Raw genomic sequence first — 26200 nt, 5'->3', positions numbered from 1 at the left:
TTGTTGGGTGATGTCTCCACACATGACTGGGTTTCATCAGATAAAATGGAGACCTACAAGGTTTCAAAGTGTCTGTGTTTCTCAGTTTGTGTGTGTCGGCCGAGGCAATGAAAGAGCCAAAAGCAGGGTGAGAAAGATAAAAAATACTTTGCGTTTATTCAGAAACGGTAAACTTCAATAATTTAACATTATGGTATAAGCATTGTACACGCAGTGCGTCTGCACGTTGCACTGTTGTACGAGCCTTGCTCTCGGCCATGTGTATACGATGTGATCATATATTCCTTTGGCAGTTTCAATTCCACGCAGGCTATGGGAAGTACCATCGATACCAACTGCTTTAAATGATCTTATACTAGTGGTAGAGATATCACCGAAAAGTACATGCAATTTCAAACACAAATGATAAATACAAAGCAGCTTGTTTGGGAGAAAATAGAAGTACAAGTAATAAAACCTTCGGCAAATGAGAAACATGTCTGACCGTGTTCGCATGCTGCTGCGTAGTGCGGAGTCCTGAGTATCGGGGATACGTCTTTGGGGAGAGTAGCGTGAGATTTGTGTGCACATCAAGTGGTAAAAAAAAAACAAAAAAAAAAACTGACGGATGTATTTTCTGAGTTACTATTTCGAATTTTCTTGCTTCGGGGCAAATCTTCTCCATCCTCCTCCCCAACTATGCGGAATTTCAAATCCTATTTGAAGAGTGCTCTTTGAATGTATAATAACTAAATATTTCATACGTAGATTTATATGAATTAAATATCTTTGCATATCGTTCTTTTTTATTTTCGTTGTCCAATCATGAAAGATCCACATTCTTGACGGAAAACAAAAGAAAAGGAATTTCATTATCTTAGAGTTATATCTGTTCTTGCAGGTAAAATCATCCATGGTACTCCTATGTATGGAATGTTCTGTGAACGTGATTTGTAGAGCAAGTCAATCCATACCAATTCCCAATAATTTTGATCTGTAGGCAAGTTTTGGCATTCAAATGAAAATATTTACTGTGAGCCAGGTGGCCAAACGAGCTAGTTGGCATCGCCTGGTGTCATGGCGGTCGATCACGTGCCTGATTAAGGGAGTTTAATCCATACTGCGAGTGCATGTTCCCAGTCGGATTAACTATTCTGAAAGCCTTGATCTGCTAACTTCCGTTGACACACACACGCCTCAGCTCTCCAAGTTTGGAGTTAGCCCGATGTGACCTTTCTGCGTGAACACAGCGTATGAAGACACAGTGATATTACCATTGGCTCACAATACAACGAGGGATCATGGAGGTATTTGGTTTGAAATTTTGAACTATTTGGAATGCTCAAAATGTGGGATCATGTGACTCAAAATCCAACACTCACAGTCCCAGGTAAGATGGGGATGGTGTTCGATGGTGTCACGGTGGTGTGCTGAGCAGTTTCAGCAACAAAGTGCACACACCAACAACAATTGACTCGGTATGACAATTGACTAGGTATGACAATTGACTAGGTATGACAATTGACTAGGTATGACAATTGACTAGGTATGACAATTGACTAGGTATGCATAGACAGATGTGCGCTACACCTCAAGTTTCTCCATCTCATCCCAACACATGGAACATCCTTCACCTGGCTTTGTTTAGCTGAGTCTTAGGTAAACCCATGTGCACAGTTGTGTGTTTCACTACCCAGGCATAACATAATGATAAATGATGCACTTTGACTCCTTTGACGGCGGAGTGATGTAAAAAAAAAGAGTAGTTTACGAGCTTACTGCTGCAGGCTCCATCAGAAGCATTGTGGTCTGGGTCAAGCTGTCTGTGGGATTATGGGCCAGGACTGTAAAAGCCTTTTCAACTCCCTGTAGTCACTCGAAAAGCAAAATAAAGGTTCTGCCAGATGGGACACTATCCCTGGATGGACGTGCCAAACCTTTTTAGGGATGCGAGCCGCAGTTTAGGGTTTTAGAAAAGCATTGAGAACCCGGTGCAAAGAACACCCAAGGGTTCACTTTCTTCCTCTCCCTCTCTCCTTGCCTATAGGACAAAGCTAAATTTGCAGCTCGAGCACTGAGAAAGGCCTAATGAACCTCATGGAGGTCTTGGCTGAAACACGATATTTTCTCCTGCTCTTGCTAATCCACAGAGGTGCTGCGAAAACAGCAAGTGGATCTGAGCACCTTCCACATTTGAGTTCCTGTGAAATGTGGACCAAATTGGTCAAATCAACCATATCAGTTTTTACCCTTAGAAATTGTCTTAAGGAATATTAATGAGATTTAACACAGGTATTTGTGAATTCAGAGCATCCAGGTGCCAGTGTCGGTTTGCAAAGATGTCCAAGCTCAACTGAAGGTGTCAAAAAAGACAGTGAGGCGTAACAGTTTGAAGAACTTTCAAGGCCCTTTTCTTTAGTCCCAACCAAAATCATGCCCAACCATCTCATAGAATCTGTGGTTGAATGGACGGAAATATTCTCGCAGCCTGAGCAAGGCCTCAGGCCGGATGTCCGGATGTTGACGACCTTTGCTCTTGCCCAGGCAATGTGGTCGTCCTTGGCCTTCGCCCTTTTTCAAACATGGGAAGCCCTTCGTGGTGTTGAAATAGAAGTTCTCGTCCGAGATCAGTGGCCTCAGACCGAGGAAGTGTTGGGCTCGGGTCACCTCTGCAGCGGGGTCTGTCACAAGCCTCTCGCCACTGATGAAGAGAAGTTGCTGTCGAGAAAAATGCTGAAGCCAGCGCTGCAGGTGCTCGGCATAGAGGCCTATACGCAGAGCATTCCAGCCAGTGTCAACTACGCCCGTGCTCATATTGCGGAATGCCAGTGCCTCAAATGCAGGCATCGCTGGGCGCTTGCTTAGTGTCTGCGTGTAGTCGGAGACAGCGCGGGTCACAGGGTCACGCACTACCACCAGCAGCTTGGTGTTCCCATCCGCCATTGCTTGGATCCGCGCGGGGGTCTCTCGTGTAACATAGTAGCTCGGGGTCTTCTCCATGGTGAGCTGACCTTCAAGAGAAGGTGGCATGAGGCTCCTAGGGAGTTTGGGAATCAAAAATAAAGCTTGAGCCTATGTGTCAACTGAAAACTTCAAGCCAGCCTATTTTAGTCCAGTGCAGGACAAAGGCCTCCCTGGGCTCATGTTTGGGGGTATTTGTCAAACACGTCACATTTGCAAGTGTGTGTCGGAAAGAGTGAGCAGCCATGGGAATCAAAGCCACACCGGCCAGTTGAAAAAGAAACAAATCGTTATAACGACTTGACCAAACAGCCATTTGTGTTGACTCGTCCATCAAATCCTTTAAAGCATCAACAACTATAGATTAATTGTTCCTTTTCGAACGTTGGTCTTAGTGCTCATGGAGTTGCTTGCAAATAGATCACATGCAGCACAAAGATGTTAGTAGACATCAGTGTACCCTTGTATGAATTATATGGACATTAGTAGACAATGGACAAACACGTATTGTCTATGGAATTTGAACTTGCATTTCCCACATCATGAACCAGGGGATCAGATGATTTTAATCATGGAGGAATCATATGCCTGGCTTTACCAAGGGGCCATGTATTTAATGTGGACCCTCTGGAGGATGTGGTGGCTAAAATGAGATAAGAAATTGAGAGAAGGAGGAAAGGGAGGAAGCAATTTGGGAGACAAGTTAGGGTGGAGGAGTGGCCATAGAAGTGGCCACTTCCATAGAAGTGGCCATAGAAGTAAGGTTGTTAAGAAGATTGGAATCGAGGGAACGGAGGACTCGGGTTAGTGCACAGAGGAGAGTTGTGAAGTATTTACTTCCATAAACTTCACCGATGACCATTAAACGAAACCAGACATAATATGCGTGTCAGCTCTTCTATAAGCCTCGATATGTTATAAAAGTCATTCTTACTTCTACCACCGAAGGTGGACGGAGATTAGGTTTTCATCCCTGTTTGTCTGTATGCCTTTGAGCAGTATCTCAAAAAAGTTATAGACGGATTCGGATGAAATTTGGTGGACAGGTTGGGTGTGTGACGAGGACGAATTGAGTCAATTTTGGAGAAACGGGTACCTTAAATTTTTAAGTGATTCTTTACCATTGAGAGATGTGCTAAAGACGATATTTACCATGATATCTCAAAAAATTGTGGATGTATGACAACAAAACTTGGTGGATGAATTGGTTAGGTGACAAGAACAAGCCGATTCAATTTTGGTTCAGGTCCGGATCCAGATCCGGCCTGTCAGTGGATACAAAACGTAAACTGTGCAGCCTGGCGGAGATATACGCTCCACCGAGTGAAGTTCTAGTTTTCTAAGTGGCTTCCAACACATTCTTTCTAAGGGTCGGTGAGTTTACTGATCCCACTAGAAGGTATGATTTTAGTTCGAAAACTGGTTTTTTTAGGGGGAAAACTTTACATTGTAACATAAGGGGATGGGAAAAGGAGGGTGCGTGGGGGGTTACACCAAAATCCCTCCATATTTTCATGTGCAATAGATTAAAGGTCCTCTATCATTTAACACTTATCCTTTCTTCTGAAAGAGTTTACCAATTCCAATATTATAAATGATCAGCTTCACAAAAGGGAGAACCTTGTATTACTGGACAAGCTATTTCCCTTTAAGGACTGTATGATTTATATAATTGTTTTTTTTTTGGTCTCTGCAGCCAAAGGTGCATTTTGTTTTCGGGTTGTCCATCCGTCCGTGCGTGTCTAGCAGATTGTCGTTACCGTGATAACTTGTGAACCGCTGAAGAGATTTTGACCAAGCTTGGTACCCGTATGTACTATGATGCAAAGATTAACTGTTTCGATTTGGAGTTCAAAAGGACAAAGGTTGCATCAATGTCATTTCCTGTGTTTCAACTTCCGGTGTTACTACTACCGAGTTTGCTTCTTTGTTGACAGTTGAGAAACATCTAACTCTTATGCTATAACCATCTGACTCATCCTGAATTGAGGACGTGGGTGGAGGGGGGAATCAAATGTGCAGCAATTGTTTGTGGATGTTGTGAGATACGGATGTGACATCGCCGACTATTGTTTAATCATGGGCGGTTCACTAGGGGAGTAGAACAAGCATCCTCTACTCATCAATGATTATCGCTGATACTCAGATGATTCAAGTTGTTTGCGATAGAACCAGAAATACACTCGACTGCATGGGGAACCCGAGGCATCTCTTGGGTGAAGCCCTGGAGGAATTCTTGGGGAAAATGCCAGGGGAATAGAGAAGGCCCCTTTATATAAGGGTATGTGCCATGTGGCAAGTATAAAAAAGAACGGGCATTCCATAGCTTGTAGGAAATGCCAAACAATACAAAATAAGGGACATTCAAAAAAATCTAATGTGCATGCTTGACTACCCTTGTGTTCTTAGGAGGAACCAAGGAATGCTCTAGAAAATTTCATATAAAGGGGTGCCCTACATCTGGCAAATAAAATACATTTACTTCTTCATGCAGGTGTATGAATCAAATTATCGTGACAGCTACATTATAGTTGGTGGTGCTTTGAGCTTTGAATACGGATCTTCCCAACTGCAACTTCAACCAGTTGTTGCGTTTTGTGAACTTGCTCAACTCCCCTGCATTTATCAATTCCAAGTCTCATTTCTCATACATGGAACGTGAATAACCTTTCGACTTGAACTCTTTCGACTTTCCACCGCTCTCGCTGCCATAGTAATTGGTGTCCCTCCTAACAGTCATCATTTTATTCTGAATTTTAACTTTGCTTTCATTTGCAAAATCGTCTTTTGCAGCGTTGCCTTCATTATCTGTTTCGTGTCGGATTACATTTTTGCCTTGCGAGCTCCATCAGCTTTCGGTCTTCCTCGTCACCCATGGTTTTTTAATTTCCCCTTTATGCTGGCATTGTCTTTATATAGATCTTGCCCATAACATGTTGTTATTGCTGATAAATCCACAATTCCCGTGGGTTTCTTGATGAGTTCACATTCTCTGACGAGGCAACTTCTACATCAGTGATGAAATCAAATAACCACAATTTACTGCATTTGGAGGACAGGAAAACCTCAGGAAGTCTGGCAACATTAGATACTAACCAAAAATCAATGTCTGGTGGTCTCTCAGGGAGTCACCCGAACTACGATGATTAAATCTTTTACATATCACCTTGTACCAGCAAGACTCGGCTCGCTGGCACTATGCTCTGAAAGTATGGCCATTCGTAAATGACATCTTAAATGTTCACCTGCCAAATCCCCAATGGAGGACACTTTATGGAGCTATGTAGGATTGATTTTTCCTCATCAAACCCACATTCTTTGGAGGAATTTAGGGCCACGATCACGAATGCAATTCATGACATCACTCAGCAGCAACAAGAGAATGTTTTCAACAAATTGGAAAATCGGATTGAACGATGTGTTATGAAAGATGGCGGTTATTTTTGAAGCCAAAAATTTGAAATGTGTCGAGTACAATCTTTATGAATTGTGCTTTCATGTCAGGTTTAGAGTTTGTTTCTATCATGCGTACATCAAAAATTAGAAAAGTTCAAAGTTGTCCAAAGACTTCCTGGACACCCTGCACAATTTTGGAATTCAAGGTAGACAGCTGTACGTTCTGATGGATTGCTCTAACTTTTTGGCGAGTGCCTTTGCATTGAAAAGCGAACTGTAATGTCTCGTATTCCACCGCATCGCCTGAAAACGCTCTGCACAGAGATCGGTTGAGATTTTTCTATCTCCTGGAAAAACACATTTTGCTGCCAATATCATGGCGCGGGCGGCGAAGCAGCAATTGCAGCATGCATGGCATGGCAGGCGAGGAAATCCATCGCTCGGTGTGATGTATATGGCGAGACGGAGTGCTGGGAGATTGCGTTACCCGGCAGGCGGTTTTAATCTGAATCGCGGGATTGTTTCAAAGTGCCACAATAATTGACGTTTTGCCAGCAAACAAAGAAGGGAAATGGCATTGAGTCGGCGTTCGCAGCCCGTTGGAGGTGGTCGCGTGGTGGCGCTGCAGACCGTTGCCCCTGCGCGGGTTATGTACGAGTCTCGATTACCGTGAAAACAAGGGGCATTACCGACGGTTATAGACGGCCTGCCCACTCGGCTTCGGCGAAATCTTCTAATGGAAGCGTCAAGGTTGGATCATAAGGGATATTTATGATTGAGGACACGTTGGCGATAGGTTGCTGGGGTTTCGAGGAGGGATGCCATTGCTACGCTTCCATTATGCAGAGTGCACACATCCAGCGAAGCCTCTGAGATGTACCATCGACAGATTGATCCTTATTACATACAAAATCGAAAGTAAAACAACTCCTTAAATATTGAATTGCCATAATATCAGCAGTTGAAGAGTCCTCGAGGAGATCCCACAGGATGTGTGAAATCCTTGACTGTCCATTTCACATGAAATCATAATCTCTACTGTAGGAACACATCAGGGTCCATCCCAGTGATGAGTACAGATGTGGATCCGAGGGGTATAGGGTGTGTGTGTGTGTGTTTGCTCATCAAGTTGATTCCCAAAATCCAAATGTTTTGCCGCCACTTTCAGGAGACCATGTGAGCTATGGAGGTAAAGGGTACACGTAACCAAGCGTGCATCCCCCCGAGCGTGACTCGAAGGAAATTACATTCGTGTGAGCAACGCGCGCAGCAATTCCTCTCCCAGACTCCTTGTAACAATCGAGCGATTTTAATTAACGGTAGCCGACATTCGGCCTTTATTTACAACCGGGCTGCGAGGGGGCCGACGCACATCTGAGTAATTAGGCCGCGTTTCACGACCTTATAAACCTTGGACATGTGTTGAGGACCGTGCCAAGATGACCCCTGGTGTTCCTGGGACAAATGTGAGGGTCTGTCTCGGACGGATATCAAAGGAATTCGGACCGCCTTGAGACCGTCGAATTCGACCTTTCGGGAGAGAACTTCGGTGTAGCCATGATTTAACCGCTGCAAAGGTCAAAGGGCAAAGCCTCACGTCCGGTTCGCTATGTTTATTGTACCTGCGTGAGATATCAAATGGAATTGTGAAATAATTATGCTTTGCGTTCGCTGTGAATAATGAAATAGGGAAAAGCTTTCACAATTTAATTAAAATGTTAATTGTATATTTTAATGTTTTCTTGCTTCGACATTTAAAAAAAAACTAATACAGCCCATAATATCTGAGTTCACGCTTATAAAACGTCTTACATCATGTATGAGTGTGGTGGCATTTCCTTTCGACCCCCATCCCCATCCCTTTGTATATATATAATATATATATATATATATATATATATATATATATATATATATATATATATATATATATATATATATATATATATATATATATGGGGCGGTCGATAGGAATGGAAGTGACGTGCATCGTTCACTTGTGATCCAATCAAACATCGATTAAGGAAGACCTTGGCGGTGAAAGAAAGATCCTGTCGTGCGTAGAGAAATGGTGAACGCACATCCTTCGAGATGCGGCTCAAAAGGATGGCGTGCAATTGTGCTCCTAATGATGACCATTCAAAACATCCATATTTCTCATCGTCATCAGATTTAAATAAAGGCCCCAGGTGGTTCTCGAATATATATATATATATATATAAATATTTTAAAACAAATACTATATTTATTTTTAATTCAATCTCTGGGTACTTGTGCGCCGCTGGGTAAACGCTGCACGCAATGCGGTACGTACCGGTACCAACGGTACCCGCGTTGGTAGTTTCGATCGAAGAAGTGCGGTTCGGCACCGGCCGCCCTCACATCAGGGTGCAGCCGGAGGAACTCGAGCAAGGCGCGGGTTCCTCCCTTCTTTACCCCGATGATGATGGCTTGAGGAAGGCGCCTCCGCTCTCCCGAATCCTCCTCGGCGGCGACACTCGCGTTATTGGGGTCCGCGGCGGGCACGGCGATCGGGAGCGGATCCCGCGGAGTCCCCGGCGGTGCCGACGTCGGAGCGGTTCTGGATAGCGCGGGGAGGCAGTAGAGCAGGGCGCACGCGATGTGCGCGATCATGCTGCGCGCGCTCCCGGAACGGTCGACGCTCGCTAAGCCGGACGCATGATCCCCCAGCACGTCCGGCGAGCAGCGCGCGTTCGTCCGGGATCTCCCGCGCCGCCCTTTAAGGCGCACGGACGGGCCGGGGAGGGGGCGCTCCTGCAGCCCCCGCACATCTCGAGCCTAGCATTGGCTTTGCGTAGCGTTAAGGTGCTTTTGATTATCCGGCTGTCTATCTGCACATCTGTCCACGTCTCCGCGTTAAACTCGCTTGTCTGCTGCTTGCTCGACGACCACAAGTGCACATTTTACGTCACTGCGCCCGGACATTTCGAGGCGGCCGAAGTGGTCGCACAGGGCAGATGGTCATGCACGAAGCACCGAGGGAAGACCCGTTCTCTACCAGCGATGAGAACGCCGTTTTCGAACAAGCTCATTGATCCAAATTCTCGTTCGGGCGCATGAGGTTTGCATCAATGGAGGCTGCAGATCATCGTTGTCATGGTCGTCGTCCCCTTTGGGACATTGCGGTCGAGCTGGTTTTCATCCTCACCTGATTACCTTCACTTCACGGCTGAACAACTTATTTTTGCAATACTTCTTCTCCGTCATTGTTTGGAGGAGAAATCCTCAACCATCATTGTCGCTATGGTGATGATGATGATCATGATCATGATCATTATGATGATGACGACACACAGTGCTGCTCACGAGGACAGGACACTGATCACATAATCCAATATTATCAAACTCGTGTCCAAATTTCAACCACCAAACAGCAAGAAGCTCACTCTAACTGTTGTCATGACAACGTTTATAAAATGACGTCACACCATGCAGATTGCCATCCTGCATTAAAGGCACGCTCACGAAGCATTGTTTTATTTTGTTTTGCTCCAAAATGTCAATCTTTGCCAATCCTGATTGATGATTGGACAGTTTCGGTTTACTCTCCGCCTGTCCATACAACTTATCGATCTATTGATCACGCCCTATGCATTTATGTCTAACAAGCATTGATCGCCCAATCAGAAGCTTTCGCGCATTTTATTTTGGAATTCGTCGATTTATCCTATTGATGATGGAAAATTGGAATTGTTATAACACTAAAGTTCAGTTTGATTTCTGGATAAACAAAACCCCAGAAATTGAAAATAAATGTATTAAAGTGTAAACTGTGAGTCTATCGAAGGAAAGATGTATAAGTGGGTCATCATTTGGTTAATTTCCCTACCCTGCCCCCTTCACTTTACGTTTTGTCTCCTCCCCCACCTCTCATCCCACCGTCTCCTGGTCTTACAGGTCACGTGACTTCAGCAACCCATTCCCCGTTGCCGTTATTGCTAATGTTTTCCACTTCTCTGTCTCCCTCTGGTTTTGGCTGTGGACTCCACCTCCTGCCCCTCCCAATGCTCCCTACCTCCTCCCAAATCCGAGGAATTTCTGAGAAACGAAACAGCCTCCTCCACTGAAAGCGCGTTCATGGGATGTATATATGCTCGGTTACGTGGCAGGACAGACATCACTAACAAGTGAACTTCATCCATCATTTTGCGGTTTATTTTAGCCTCACTTACAGTGTTTGTCGGTGCTTCGACACTTCCAGGTGCTTTCGATTTTGTTTCATATGATTCACAATTGTTAGATTCATTGCATTCTGTTTTTGAAAACAAAGTCGAGGCTCATGGAAGAGTGAAGTGGCACAGGTTTTATTTCTTTAAAAGTGGCACAGGTCACAGTCAAGTTAATTTGGTTATGAATTATGATATTTAGGAACAATGTGAAACATTGGATCCAGTAGACTTCATCAAGGTTGCCGTCTATCACTAATGAACGAATACATTGATTGTGGAGTGATGCGAGATTGATCTGTGACAGTTGTGAGAACGAAACGCCCTTCTGAAGTTGTTTGTCCAAGAAGTGACGTCATCGTATAATTATGGCTATAATCTGTACTATAAGACAGATGTCTGTCTGTATTTGTCACCATTTTCTCAGATATGGCCAAACGGATCATCGTCAAACTTTCAGAGGTTCATCAGTGAGTGCCGGGAGTGTTTTATGCAAAAAAGAAAGTTTTTAAATTTTTTGAAGAAAAAAAGTTGATTTTTTGGGGATTTTTTTATCACTGTATAGCGCCTAAGCCTTTGCAGAAATTTGAAAATTGCTATTAAATGACTCCCGACCCATTCCTCACGGAGCTGTAAGGAAATGTTTTTGGCAAAAAAAGGTTTGTTTAATTTTTTGAAAATGCTTTTTTTTAGGGGAATTTTTTTTTGCTTTATAGTGTGTAAGCCTTTGTAGTAATTTGAAAGTGGATATAAAATGATCCTTGGCCCCATTCCTTAGGGGGTGCAGGGAAGTGTTTTTGGCAAAAATTAGAATTTTTTAAAGTTGATTTTTGGGGGGATTTTTTTATTGCTTTATAGTGCATAAGCCTTTATAGCGATTTGAAAGTTGATATTAAATGATTCCCGACCCCATTCTTTAAGGGGTGTAGGAAAGTGTTTTTGGCAAAAAAAATTTTTTTTAAACTTTTTGAAGAAAAGTGGATTTTTTTGAGGGATTTGTTATTGCTTTATAGTGCGTAAGCCTTTATAGTGATATGAAAGTTAATATTAAATGCTCATTGACCCCATTCCTTAGGGGGTGTAGGGAAGTGTTTTGGGCAGAAAAAGTTTTACTTTTTTTTTAAAGTTGATTTTTTGGGGGATTTTAAAAATTGCTTTAGAGTGTGTAAGCCTTTGTAGCGATTTGAAAGTTGATATTAAATTATTCCCGACCCCATTCCTTAGGGGGTGTAGGGAATTGTTTTTGGGGAAAAAGTTTAACTTTGTTTTTTTCGTTCAATTTTTGGGGGATTTTTTTATTGCTTTATAGTGCGTAAGCCTTTGTAGCGATTTGAAAGTGAATATTAAATGCTCATTGACCGAATTATCCTTAGGGGGTGTAGGGAAGTGTTTTTGTGAAAAAAAGTTTTAAATTTTTGAAAAAAAGGTGATTTTTTGGGGGTATTTTTTATTGCTTTATAGTGCATAAGCCTTTGTAGCAATTTGAAAGTTGATATCAAATGATTCCCGACCCCATTCCTTAAGGGAGTATAGGGAAATGTTTTTGGCAAAAACAAAGTTTAAAATTTTTTTGAAAAAAAGTTGATTTTTGGGGGGGATTTTAAAAATTGCTTTGTAGTGCATAAGCCTTTATAGCGATAAGAAAGTTAATATTAAATGCTCATTGACCGAATTATCCTTAGGGGGTGTAGGGAAGTGTTTTTGGCAAAAAAAAGTTTTTTAATTTTTGAAAAAAAGTTGATTTTTTGGGGGGAGATTTTTGTTGCTGTATAATGGGTAAGCCTTTGTAGCGATTTGAAAGTTGATATCAAATGATTCCCGACCCCATTCTTTAAGGGAGTATAGGGAAGTGTTTTTGGGAAAAAGTTTTTAAATTTTTTGTTTTTAAGTTGTTTTTTTTTTGGGAGATTTTTGTTGCTGTATAATGGGTAAGCCTTTGTAGCGATTTGAAAGTTAATAATAAATGATTCCCGCCCGACCCCATTCTTTCGGCCTTAGGGTGTGTAGAGAAGTGTTTTTGGCCCGCACAAAAAAAAGATTTTTTTGGGAATTTTTCAAAATGCCAACAGGATTGGAACATCACCGGGCAATGCCGCGGGAACCCTTCTCGTCTACAACACAGTGAAAAGGTGAGCTGGCTGCACCCTCCTGGTGTTTTACAAACTTTCAGAGATTTGTGCAACAAGCTTCTGAAAAACAAACTTTTTTTTCTTAAAATTTGGAGTGAATTGAACTATTAAATTGTTTTTTTTCATGGAGGTACCGCTGCTAGTTATTGATTGATTGCCAGATTCGAACTAAAATATGTTCATTATTTTTTAAAATCAACTGAAGTTGTCTTTGTTGTTTCTTTTGTTGATGTTGTTGTTGCTGTTGTTCAGGCAGACAATATGAGAAAACTCGAACGTGGAATAACGGGACAGCTGTGGCTGGATTCGCGCCCTTTGTGCGAAGCTGTCGCAGCACTGCTCGTAATTCGCGCCGGAGAAACAAACGTGGCGCGTAAATTAAATTATCAACTCTCCGTTTGGACTCGCCTTACGCCGAAACGTGAGGGGCCTCGACGGGCTGCGGTCGAGACCGAGGGCCGGGGTCACCTCTGCGGGCCGGAACGCATTTCCGCGGCGAATCGCCCTCTGTGGGCGTTGTTTGAACGCGCCCGCGGGGCTTTGTTTGGTCCGCCGGTTCTTACGGTCCTGTGCCTTGAGGGCGAGACGAGCCGGGCCAGCAATATTTCAGGTCCTGCGCCCCGCACCGCGCTGCGACAAGTCCGAGACCATCTGCTTGCGTTATGTTTTGCGAGCCGCTCATTAGCACAACAAAGGCGGACCATGGGACCACACAGCCAGCCCCGGGGGCGCGCAAACCTCCCCGGAGATCGCAGTTAGTATGGTGGGGGGCGGAGAGGGGGAGGAAGGGGGTCGGGGGGGTGCTATGAGTCCTCAAAATCCATGTTGCTCCTCCGCACCGCATTCAGATTATGCGCTTTCTTATAGTGTTGACCTTAAGATGATGATCACGACTATGACTCATGATCTCCATCTTAATGTCAAGCTATATAGAAGTGATCATTCCAATAATAGAAACTTCTGATGATATCTTGATGATGATCATTATGATAATTATATGATTAATATCATTGTTCTTTCATTCATCAGGAAAACAAATTTAAAATTTAATTTTGTCCAGAGTGTCCCGAAGGGGTCATTTAATCCACAAGCTAGGTAGTGGTGGTGGTGGTGGTGGTGGTGGTGGTGGTGGTGGTGTGGCTGTTGTTGTTGATGTTGCAGGTACCGCACCACCCTGTTGATTTGTGAAAAATTGTTTCATGCTGACTTCTGTTGAGGAGCTGGAACATAGAACGAATCAGGAGACCACAGAACAAAACGAACAGCAAAAGGAAAGGGGTGGAAACACTCAACAGCAGGGTTGAGGGACAAAATGGAGATAAACTTTGAAGATCATGGTTTTGAGGAAGAATGAGGATGCGGGGAGGACACAGGGGATAGACATGATGGATACAGAAGCAAACTCTCAGGAAGGAAAACAAGAATGTTGGAAAGAGATTTGCTCGGGGAGGGTTGACGGGGATATAAAAGATCATGGTTTTGGATGGGAGATGATATTTGATGGTGGTGAACAGCAGTTTATATATGAACCACCAATCCCTTTTGGGTGGTGGTTTGGTGGTGAACAGCAGTTTATATATGAAACACCAATCCCTTTTGGGTGTTGGTTTGGTGGTGAACAGCAGTTTATATAAGAACCACCAATCCCTTTTGGGTGTTGGTTTGGTGGTGAACAGCAGTTTATATAAGAACCACCAATCCCTTTTGGGTGTTGGTTTGGTGGTGAACAGCAGTTTATATATGAACCACCTATCCCTTTTGGGTGGTGGTTTGGTGGTGAACAGCAGTTTATATATGAACCATCAATCCCTTTTGGGTGGTGGTTTGGTGGTGAACAGCAGTTTATATATGAACCACCTATCCCTTTTGGGTGGTGGTTTGGTGGTGAACAGCTGTTTATATATGAACCACCTATCCCTTTTGGGTGGTGGTTTGGTGGTGAACAGCTGTTTATATATGAACCACCTATCCCTTTTGGGTTGTGGTTTGGTGGTGAACAGCTGTTTATATATGAACCACCTATCCCTTTTGGGTGGTGGTTTGGTGGTGAACAGCTGTTTATATATGAACCACCTATCCCTTTTGGGTGGTGGTTTGGTGGTGAACAGCTGTTTATATATGAACCACCTATCCCTTTTGGTGGTGGTTTGGTGGTGAACAGCTGTTTATATATGAACCACCTATCCCTTTTGGGTGTTGGTTTGGTGGTGAACAGCAGTTTATATAAGAACCACCTATCCCTTTTGGGTGTTGGTTTGGTGGTGAACAGCAGTTTATATATGAACCACCTATCCCTTTTGGGTGGTGGTTTGGTGGTGAACAGCAGTTTATATAAGAACCACCTATCCCTTTTGGGTGTTGGTTTGGTGGTGAACAGCAGTTTATATATGAACCACCTATCCCTTTTGGGTGGTGGTTTGGTGGTGAACAGCAGTTTATATATGAACCATCAATCCCTTTTGGGTGGTGGTTTGGTGGTGAACAGCAGTTTATATATGAACCACCTATCCCTTTTGGGTGGTGGTTTGGTGGTGAACAGCAGTTTATATATGAACCACCTATCCCTTTTGGGTGGTGGTTTGGTGGTGAACAGCTGTTTATATATGAACCACCTATCCCTTTTGGGTGGTGGTTTGGTGGTGAACAGCAGTTTATATATGAACCACCTATCCCTTTTGGTGGTGGTTTGGTGGTGAACAGCTGTTTATATATGAACCACCTATCCCTTTTGGTGGTGGTTTGGTGGTGAACAGCAGTTTATATATGAACCACCTATCCCTTTTGGGTGGTGGTTTGGTGGTGAACAGTAGTTTATATATGAACCACCTATCCCTTTTGGGTGGTGGTTTGGTGGTGAACAGCAGTTTATATATGAACCACCTATCCCTTTTGGGTGGTGGTTTGGTGGTGAACAGCAGTTTATATATGAACCACCTATCCCTTTTGGGTGGTGGTTTGGTGGTGAACAGCTGTTTATATATGAACCACCTATCGCTTTTGGGTGGTGGTCAATTGTCCTGCTCTTTAGAGATGTCTGTCATCTCATTTTACCTCTGCCACCAAAGCTGGATGGAGGATGTGTTTTCACCCATGTCTGTTGATTTGTCTGTCTGTTTGTTTGTTGTGAACAAAATATCTCAAAAATTTGTGGACAACTTATGACAAAATTTGGTGGATAAGTTGATTAGGCGACAAGAACAAACCGATTCGATTTTGGAGGTCTGGATCCAGATCTGTCCTATCAGTAGGATACAAAACGTAAGGTGGTCAGCTTTGCGGAGGTATGCGCTCTACGTAGTACATCATCACCACCATCATCATCCTATTTTCAGTACGTAGACTGCGTAACGCCGAAAGCCTCACCAACCCACGACTTGGGTAAAGCACTACTCGCCATGTTTGCCAAGTGTGGGTTGGTGAGAGAGTTTCGGCAGCAATTTGGATTGAATTTGCAATTAGTTCTGCCTTCCGGTGACAGGTCGCCTATTCTTAGTGAGAGACACCGTGACATCTTTACGTCCACCAACGAGCAGACGGGTCCTCTAACATTACATCTATCCAAGGGACGGCGAACACAATGATGACTTGTCCTGCATGCGTAACACCAGGACGGTAGTTTATAGAGCTCAGAAAAAAGTGTGCATACCTCTTGGCTACGGTACCTGCCCACCACTTCCAGGAATCTTACTATAATTCACCAAAAGTCTGTCTGTCTGTATGTTCCCAGGTACCGCAAAAACGGCTGAACCGATCGCAACGAAATTTTGGGTGTGTAATCCTGGGACCCCTTGGAGTAAAATAGTTACCTTCGCAAAAGCGGAAGGTTATGTTTTGATCGCTGTGTATTTATTTGTATGTCTGTGTGTGTGTATGTTAATCGCATAACTCAAAAAGTATTCAACCGAATTGCATGAAATTTGGTGGGATGATTGGTTATTATACGGGACACATTTGATTAGATTTTGGGAAACAGATTTGCTCAAATTCTGACTATTTTTAACTCGATCGTATTTCACTCAAAGTTATGAGCGACTGAAGAAGAAGATGTCCATCCAGGACGTCATCACTATAACGCGATCTCCCGCGATCATTTCAACCTCAAAAAAAATTATAATTGCAGATTTGTCAAGAGATGAGGCATATTAACAAACGAATGAAACAGATTTGCTCAAATTCTGACTATTTTTAACTCGATCGTATTTCACTCAAAGTTATGAGCGACTGAAGAAGAGGATGTCCATCCAAGACGTCATCACTATAACGCGATCTCCCGCAATCATTTCAACCTCAAATGAAATTCAAATTGCAGATTTGTCAATCGGGGAGGCATATTAACAGACGAATGAAACAGATTTGCTCAAATTCTGATTTTTAAAAATCGATCGCATTTCACATAAAGTTTCACATCGCATACACTCCCATGCCAAGTACAGAACAGTAGCTGCGGCGAAGGTATGCGCTCTACCGAGTGCCCGGACTAGACCTAGAACGGGCACTCGGTAGAGCGCATACCTTCGCCGCAGCTACTTTTGTTGCCAAAATAAAATTTTTCTAGGTTCTAGGTTCTAGGTTCTAGGTTCTAGGTTCTAGGTTCCGAACGGGTCCCTAGTTTGCATTGTTTTTCCATTTTTTCCCCAATTTTCAAATTTTTCCAATTTCAAATTTTTCCAATTTTCCAATTTTTCCAAACACGATGGAATAATATTTACCGATATGAACAGTGATGTGGCTTTTATTGAAATTCTACAAATACTGTTTAGATTTTGATGATTTGCGTGTGATATGATTTAACGTATGTTTATATAAATCGTTTAAAATAAAAATAAAAAAAACCTTAAATCTCTGATATTTTGCCTTTTCATTTGGGCCTCCCAATTGAAGCTCCGCCCATAGGGCGGGTACCGTTGCGAGTAACATTAATAACAGAATTGAGTTTGCTTTTAACAGACCCCCCCCCCCCCCCCCCCCCCTTCTCGCTCTCATGCCGGGTGGCACTTGAAGCACTCCCATGGGACTACATCGGTCTTGATAACAATATGAAACATAACAAAGGGACGGGATAAAAGGTCACGGTGGTGCTACATCTCATGCAAACCTGGACCCACAAGATTGTCAAACTCATATGTAGCCACCAGTGGTTCCTTCCCAGACACACAGTCACCTGCCGCTCGCCCACACGAGTCGGAATAACTCTCGCAAATGTGGTACTTCCATCCGACGTATTCGAGGGTGTGACCCTAATTTGCAGCGCTGGCCCCTGGGCGGCGTGTGGTGTTGGCGAAGTGTTTGGCCGTGATTGCAGCTTCACCACACGGTGCAAACTTCAAACTGATGTGGACAAACCATGCGTTCTGATTCCTCGAGCAAAGGACGAGGTGGGAGTTCAAATGAGCAACAGGTTGTTTCATCAACTTCTGAGTCTGAACTCAACCAATCCATGACAGTCAAGGCAGAAAGAATGATTCATGTGATACTCTGTTACTCCGATACTCTGTTACTCCGACACTCTGTTACTCCGATACTCTGTTCCTCTGATACTCTGATACTCTGTTACTCTGATACTCTGATACTCTGATACTCTGATACTCTGTTACTCTGATACTCTGTTACTCTGATACTCTGTTACTCCGATACTCTGTTACTCCGACACTCTGTTACTCTGACACTCTGATACTCTGTTACTCCGACACTCTGTTACTCTGTTACTCTGATACTCTGTTACTCCGACACTCTGTTACTCTCATATTCTGTTACTCCGATACTCTGTTACTCCGACACTCCGACACTCTGATACTCTGATACTCTGATACTCTGATACTCTGACACTCTGTTATTCCGACACTCCGACACTGTTACTCTCATATTCTGTTACTCCGATACTCTGTTACTCCGACACTCTGTTACTCTCATATTCTGTTACTCTGATACTCTGTTACTCTGATACTCTGTTACTCCAATACTCTGTTACTCTGATACTCTGTTACTCCGACACTCTGTTACTCCGACACTCTGTTACTCCGACACTCTGATACTCCGACACTCTGATACTCCAACACTCTGTTACTCCGACACTCTGTTACTCTGATACTCTGATACTCCAACACTCTATTACTCTCATATTCTGTTACTCCGATACTCTGTTACTCCGACACTCTGTTACTCTGACACTCTGTTACTCTGACACTCTGTTACTCCGACACTCTGTTACTCCGACACTCTGTTACTCCGACACTCTGATACTCCGACACTCTGATACTCCGACACTCTGATACTCCAACACTCTATTACTCTCATATTCTGTTACTCCGATACTCTGTTACTCCGACACTCTGTTACTCCGACACTCTGTTACTCCGACACTCTGTTACTCTGACACTCTGTTACTCCGACACTCCGACACTCTGTTACTCCGACACTCTGTTACTCCGATACTCTGTTACTCCGATACTCTGTTACTCCGATACTCTGTTACTCCGACACTCTGTTACTCCGACACTCTGATACTCTGTTACTCCGACACTCTGTTACTCTCATATTCTGTTACTCCGATACTCTGTTTCTCCGACACTCTGTTACTCTGACACTCTGTTACTCTGACACTCTGTTACTCCGACACTCTGTTACTCTGATACTCTGTTACTCCGATACTCTGTTACTCCGCCTGCGATTCTGACGCACAATTCTCTGTTACAGAAACTTGGGTGCTGCAGAAGCAGTTTCTTGGCAAGGTTATACTGGGTGGTTTGCCATTCCCTTCCCAGTAGTACTTAGAGCAGGAATTTGGAATCTGTTGAGGGTGCAAGCAATAATTCGCGTAATCTTCGCAAAGGACACCATTTTAGGTCCATCCGAGGGACTGCACACACATTGATGAATCTCCGTGCTTTCGGGCTAGGCCATCCTGCCAGGCCATGTTTGATGACTGTCTTTATATTTGTTGTAAAATGACTGAAGTGGTAGACCTTTTTCAAAATGGGTGCTCAAGCTCCTTCATTCTCCATCACCGGTGAATAAAAGCTTACGTGTCTAAATGAAAAGTAGTCTGAACATTTTGCAACTAAAATGTGTTTATCTTTGCCTTTCAATCACTTCCTGGCCCAGCATTTCTTCTCATCAGATAAAGTTGTCGACAACTGCCATTATTCTGAGTCTTGAGTTTCAAAACGCTGCGTACCAGATGGGCTACGACCCACGGAAATCTTTTCTGGTTTGATTTGAAGTGAGCTCCCTGGCTCTGAGACAATGTCCATGATACTCAACCACACAGATGTATTGCAATGTGGCAAGTGGAGAGACAGGGAGAATAGGGGAGTTGTCGTCAGCGGTTAAAAAGGGATCACGGTCAGCAAAAAGTCAGAATTCCATAAACACCTTCGTAATAGGATTTGCACCGGGCCATATGACCCAGGCCTGTCGATGTCATAATCCAGATGGTGTGCCCACACTACGAGGGGCAGAACGCGAGAAATGCACTTCAACGTCCACCTGAGAAGGGACACCCGGTTGTACTATGATAGGTACAACGTACACTAGACTGGTCGTTTATAGACAGGTGGCAGGCCAATAATCAAACCCAGACTGGATAACGCAAAGACTGATTGCCTGGAAGCTATCATGTGAGCCTCCTTTCGGAATCAAACCCAGAGAGCACAGGTAAACCCTGAAAGTTACAACTGAGGTACCTCGTAACACGCTTGCACTTGAACAGGTGCACCATGTTTACTTGTGGAACAACAATTCACCCAATACAAGGTATTCTTGCTTTGTCTAGCAATTCAAACCCATATATTGTTGCTTATTACGTGACTCGTATGTATTTCACATCATGTATGTGAGACAGCTTGCTTCCATAATTGATGGAAATATAACAGCTTGGTGTCTGCCATACCAAGATCCTTGTACTCATGCAATGAACAGGTGAGCCAGCATGAAAGACATCAAACAGCGCTCTTCAATGAAACACCTCGATGGAACAACAGTTCCTACTGCAGGCAGGATCCTCAGCACAAGAGATCAAATGAGCAATTAGATTGGAAGTGGCCAGTTTGCTGTAAAGGACATCGGGATTCTGGAATCCAGTTGATGCCGGAGGCGAATGATATTGGCGGGGGTGACCAATGTGACACAAAGTCATCAGTGATATCAATAATTGAACAGACTCCTTTAGACCAAGCTCCATATTCAGAAAGATGAACATTTTAACCTCTGCTGTGCTTTGCTTTGTTGCCGTTCCTACATAAGCTCAACCAGCAATGTTCCGCAAAACAATCCCGAGTTTAATAGGAATGCAGGTTTGGCTGGAATCTGTTCATACTCAATGCGGTGAGCTCTTTGTGGTGTATACTAGGCCAGTGTGTGCCCTGGGTGCATATCCTGTAGTGTGTTCAATCACTATTTTGTGTGAGGCAGGATGTGTTGTGAGTGAGACTCATGGAACCTATGGTTTAGGAATGGAAGTGGACAATGGGGGGGAGGAAGGAGGTGTGGAGAATGGAAGATGGAGTGATTGAAATGAGGCATCAGAGAAAAAACAATATAAATCACCGAACCCCCCAATCCACACCCACAATTTGCCTTCTCACCTTCCCCTCACTCAGCCATCTATGAAAAACAAACTGGCCATGCTGAGAGCAAAGGAACTCATTCAGCGAGCATTGATGGAGAAAGAGTCTGTCCTAGTGGAATGAAACAACTTTGCAATCCCCTTGGGAAGTGTTCAGCATCTCGGATGATCAGAGCCTCATTCCCAGCTCGCCGTCCTCCCAGGAAAACTGGGGTGTACCGAGAGGAGGTTGGAGGTAAGTGTGCGGGCAGGCATGAAGCAGCCGCCTCGCAGTGCCTGCTAATTAAGGGGAACGGCGTTCCAGGCGGCTCCCGGGCCAGATGGAGGGGTCATTGTTTCGATGGCAGTGCTTCATTGCGACAGGCCCACAATCGATTGCTCTCAGGCCTCAATTTCAGCCCTACAAGAATGCCCTTTGTTTTCTATGTTCGCTAACAGGCCCTAATTCCTTAATAGCGCGACGACATTTGGGCCTTTCGGTTCCTTACCGAAATGTTCTTCCTTGCCGAGGGCAGAAACGATCCATCATGCCACACTGTCTTGTCTTATTGCTTGTGTGCATCAGAACGACAGGGATGGGCCTCGTGATGATGGAATAGTCTAATTACTGTTTCACTGCAAGTACAATATGCCTGTTGCACATTGCTTTATGGTTTGTCCTTCCATGCAAGCAAGATCTTGCCACACACCTGTGATTATAAGCATCTTATTTTACTGCAAACATCAGTAGGTTTGTACTTGAAAGCTCGCCCATTTGGTGGTGGTTCATATGCACCCTATGCTACTGATTGGATCATTTTCTAGGGGCAACAGGAGCTCAAACTCAGAAACCAAAGATCTCAAGCGAGGCACCTTACCGATAAGCCAACACCATGCTTGTCCATTTGATGGACTAATAATACCCACTCGCTCTGGGAGCAAAATATGGTGTTAGTACCCCCCTCCCTTATGCAGGGATCAGTGGTTAAACCAGTTGCAATATTCCACGTGTACAGGTGGAAATAGCAAGTCGTCACCCCAATATCACAGGGTGGAGAGGGAGGGTGGTATGATATGACCAGACCCATGCCTGGACCCTGCGTACCCCGAGCAGGTATGCAAAATTTGATGGAGATAGAGCAAGATGTTTTCAATCATATAAGGTACATACATACATGCATGCACGCATACTTACATATGGCAAAACATGCGAAAAAAGGATATTTTATAACATAATTATGTGGTTGTTGTCGTGCTCCTTCTGTGTACTAATATACAGTCATGTGAAAAAGTAAGTACACCCCATGTAAAGTTTTGACTTTTTCAACATATTTCAACATACAGCTATTTGATCTTCATTTCAACAATATTGATAGATAAAGGTGATATAATATAACAAATATCATTAAACATTTACATTTTGTAGTCCATTGTATAATTTAAATAAACATAAATGCAAATTTCACATGTGGAAAAAGTAAGTACACCCTTGGCTCTAATAGGTGGTATTGCCCCCTTTGGCAGAAACAACCTCAAGTAGGCGTTTCTTATAACTGTCTACCAGTCTCTGACATCGACTGGGGGAAATTTTTGCCCACTCCTCCATGCAGAATTCTTTCAGCTGTGCGATGTTTGAGGGGTTTCTTGCATGCACAGCTCGTTTCAAATCCCCCCACAACATCTCGATGGGATTTAGATCCAGGCTTTGACTTGGCCATTCCAGAACCCTCCATTTCTTTCTTTTCAGCCATTCCTTGGTGGATTTACTGGTATGTTTAGGGTCATTGTCATGTTGCAAGGTCTACCTTCGGTTGAGCTTCAACTTTCCGACAGATGGCCTCACATTATCCTCAAGCACCCTCTGGTACAATGAAGAATTCATAGTGGATTCTATGATGGTGAGCTGCCCAGGCCCTGGTGCAGCAAAGCTGCCCCAAACCATAATATTTCCACCACCATGCTTTACAGTTGGTATCAGGTTCTTGTGGTCAAATGCTGTCTTTGGTTTTCGCCAAACATGTCTTCTGGTACTGTGGCCAAATAGCTCTACCTTTGACTCATCTGTCCAGAGCACATTGTTCCAGAAGTGCTGGTCTTTGCCTAGGTGTTTATTGGCAAACTTTGGTCTTGCCCTGATGTTCTTTCTGGACAGCAAAGGTTTCCTCCTGACATACCTCCCATGTAGATCAAATTTGTGCAGCCCCTTTCTAATGGTAGACTCGTGCACTTTGACATCAACAGTGGCAAGAGCTACCTGATGGTCCCGTGATGACATTCAGGGGTTCTTAGAGACTTCTTTCAGCATCTTGCGGTCTGCTCTCAGGCTGAACTTGCTGGGGCGGCGTGGCCTGAACAAGTTGGCAGTTGTTTGGAATCTTCTCCACTTGTAGATGATCTTCCAGACAGTCAAATGATTGATTTCAAATTGTTTGGAGATCTTTTTAAATCCCTTCCCAGACTCGTAGGCAACTATAGACTTCTTTCTGAAGGCCTCAGAGAGCTCTTTTGATCTAGGCATGGTAACGCCGCACACTTCAACAACAAAGAGCAAACCAAACTAAATGTCTGAGGTTTAAATAAGACAGGTTCCTCCAAGATCCTCTCTAACGATGTTGTAATCATTTGCACCTGATAGCGGGGCAGCTAAGTGCCAAATATCAGTACAATTGTTCAGATTGTGGTAAAAGCACCAAATTTCGTACAGTTCATCTTGAATACATAATAATCGATTTCAGATATAGTGCCAAGAAAAAAATCCCCCTGGTGGCCATATTTGGCCAAAATCCAAGATGGCCACCAGCAGAGCCGTGCATTTCTATTAAACCCGATATTTTCTTTAATATTCAAGCTACAGACATGAATAAAACATCATTTTGTATGTTTTCAGACACAAGGAATCGAATTACAGCATTAATTCTTTCATAAAATGCATATATTTCAGCATAAAGGGCATGTTTATGTCGAAATTGTCAACAATCGACGAACAATTGACCGGATTACAATTTGGAATATTCACGATGACAACAGTCGGAAAGGTGAATGCTTACTTTTTAATATGACTATTAACTGTATTCAGAAACAATTCTTTTCTCTTTTCTGTCAGGTCTACATGTATGGCGCCAATGATGCCATCCAGGTGTTAAGTCTGAACTTTCGGAGCTCCCACAATGTCGACACGGAAAAAGTGTAAGCTCATTGAACATGAGAAGCTGTCCTCACCTCGAAACACACCAGGACCTATTGATTGGACAATATGTGTGCTATGTCAAGAACGTTCGACTGCACCACTTCAGTGTCCTGCACTATCAAAACGAACAGATGTGGGAGCTGGTTATGACACATTGGCTGACAATTTGAAATGTTTTCATGACTTGGGCAAGCTAGCGGTGGCTATAGATATATCACAGCTTGATGAGGGCGATGGCATTGCAAATACGTTGTCCAAACATAGTGCCAAATGGCATCACTCCTGCCGCTTGAAGTACTCTGCTAGTAGGCTGACAAGACTACAACCGGTGGAACCATGCACCAGTCAGAAAGGAGATGGTCCTTATATGCGTCGACAAGCTAGTGAAGATCAAAGTAGTGATACATGTTTCTTCTGTGACATAATGGGCACAGAAAGTAGTCCGCTGCACGAAGCAATGACGTCAAAACTTACACAACGTGTCAATCACTGTGCTTTCAAGCTACAGGATCAAAAGCTAATTGCCAAACTTAGTGCGGGTGACCTAGTGGCACAGGAAGCGAAATACCATTCAGCATGTCTGGTGAAACTGTACAATGCTAGCAACAAGAAAGTAGAGGAAGAACAAAACCAGAGCCCAGATGGACAGGCTCACGGTATAGCTTTGGTCGAGGTAATTGGCTATATCGAAGATATACGTTTAGCTGACAAGACCGTGGCTCCAATATTCAAATTGAGTTATCTCCTGCAGCTGTATACGGATCGCTTACGAGAGCTAGGGGTGGACATATCGGGCCGTATAAACTCTACACGTCTGAAAGAGAGACTCCTTGCCCATGTATCAGGTCTTCACGCGTACAGGCAAGGTCGCGACATCCTTCTGACATTCGAAGAGGATGTAGAACTTGCTCTGAAAGATGCATGTTTGGATGACTTCGATGATGAAGCTATTTGCATAGCAAAGGCAGCACAGATTATTCGCCGAGACATGCTGAAGAAGCACACATCACACTTTGATGGCTACTTCGAAAAAGGATGCCAAGAAGATGCTGTACCAAAGTCGTTGGTAGCACTACTTGGTATGCTAATGGATGAACCCAATATAAAGAACAAGGCATCAGACACAGTGAGACAAGCAACTCTGAGTCTCGCTCAGCTGTTGCAATACAACAGTCATGTGAGAAGGCGCCAGGAGTCCACCAATTCGCATCACTGTAAGGACAGAGAGACCCCACTGCCTGTTTATATTGGCCTGATGATCCATGGACATACGCGTAAACGTGAACTGGTGGATATACTGTTTCATCTCGGCTTGTCAGTTTCATATGACAGGGTTCTTGGCATATCGACAGAACTTGCCATCTCAGCGTCTGAGCAATATCAAACTGATGGGGTTTTGTGTCCACTTGTCCTGCGTAAAAATCTATTTACAACTGCTGCAGTGGACAATATCGACCACAACCCCAGCTCAACTACAGCATGCGAGGCCTTTCATGGTACAGGAATATCCCTGTTTCAAAACCGAGCAACAGCGTCTGATGGTATTGTACGTGAACCCGCCATTCTGCAACCAACGTCTTCAAAAACACAGATACCACCACTTCCGGACTCGTACACAACTTTGACACCAGTTACACTGATCAAGAAGGATCCCATTGTTCCATTGCAGAATGGTCCACTAACATGTGACAAAGAACTTGTGAAATCTGCTGTTGACTGTGAAACTAAATGGCTGAACAATACCCAAGACCTTATCACCAAAGAGCTTCAGAGCACAGATGAGCCAATATCGTGGGGTGCGTTCCATGCAAACACACTG

General features: G+C 43.7%; 2 protein-coding genes across 2 annotated transcripts in view; one reads left to right on the top strand and one right to left on the bottom strand.

Annotated features, from left to right (window-relative positions):
* Positions 1-128: 128 nt before the first annotated feature.
* Positions 129-9046, bottom strand: LOC137427041 (heparan sulfate glucosamine 3-O-sulfotransferase 3A1-like). The gene is made up of 2 exons (XM_068116163.2): positions 8651-9046; positions 129-3016 (listed from the first exon to the last, which is right to left on the bottom strand). Exons 1-2 carry the CDS (start codon positions 8968-8970, stop codon positions 2395-2397), a joined length of 942 nt encoding a protein of 313 aa, XP_067972264.1. The 5' UTR covers positions 8971-9046; the 3' UTR covers positions 129-2394.
* A 1953-nt stretch (positions 9047-10999) lies between these two features.
* LOC137427042 (uncharacterized) overlaps positions 11000-26200 on the top strand; it is a 109576-nt gene continuing 94375 nt past the window's right edge. The window contains exons 1-2 of the mRNA XM_078778750.1: positions 11000-11182; positions 12593-12652. The gene's annotated coding sequence lies outside the window, so the exon portion shown is untranslated. The remainder of the gene's footprint in view (positions 11183-12592; positions 12653-26200) is intronic.

This window comes from Myxine glutinosa, chromosome 5 (assembly GCF_964187855.1).
Source record: "Myxine glutinosa chromosome 5, kmMyxGlut1.1, whole genome shotgun sequence".
In the NCBI taxonomy this organism is placed as follows: Eukaryota; Metazoa; Chordata; class Myxini; order Myxiniformes; family Myxinidae; genus Myxine; species Myxine glutinosa.
This window is presented reverse-complemented; position numbering and strand designations above follow the sequence as displayed.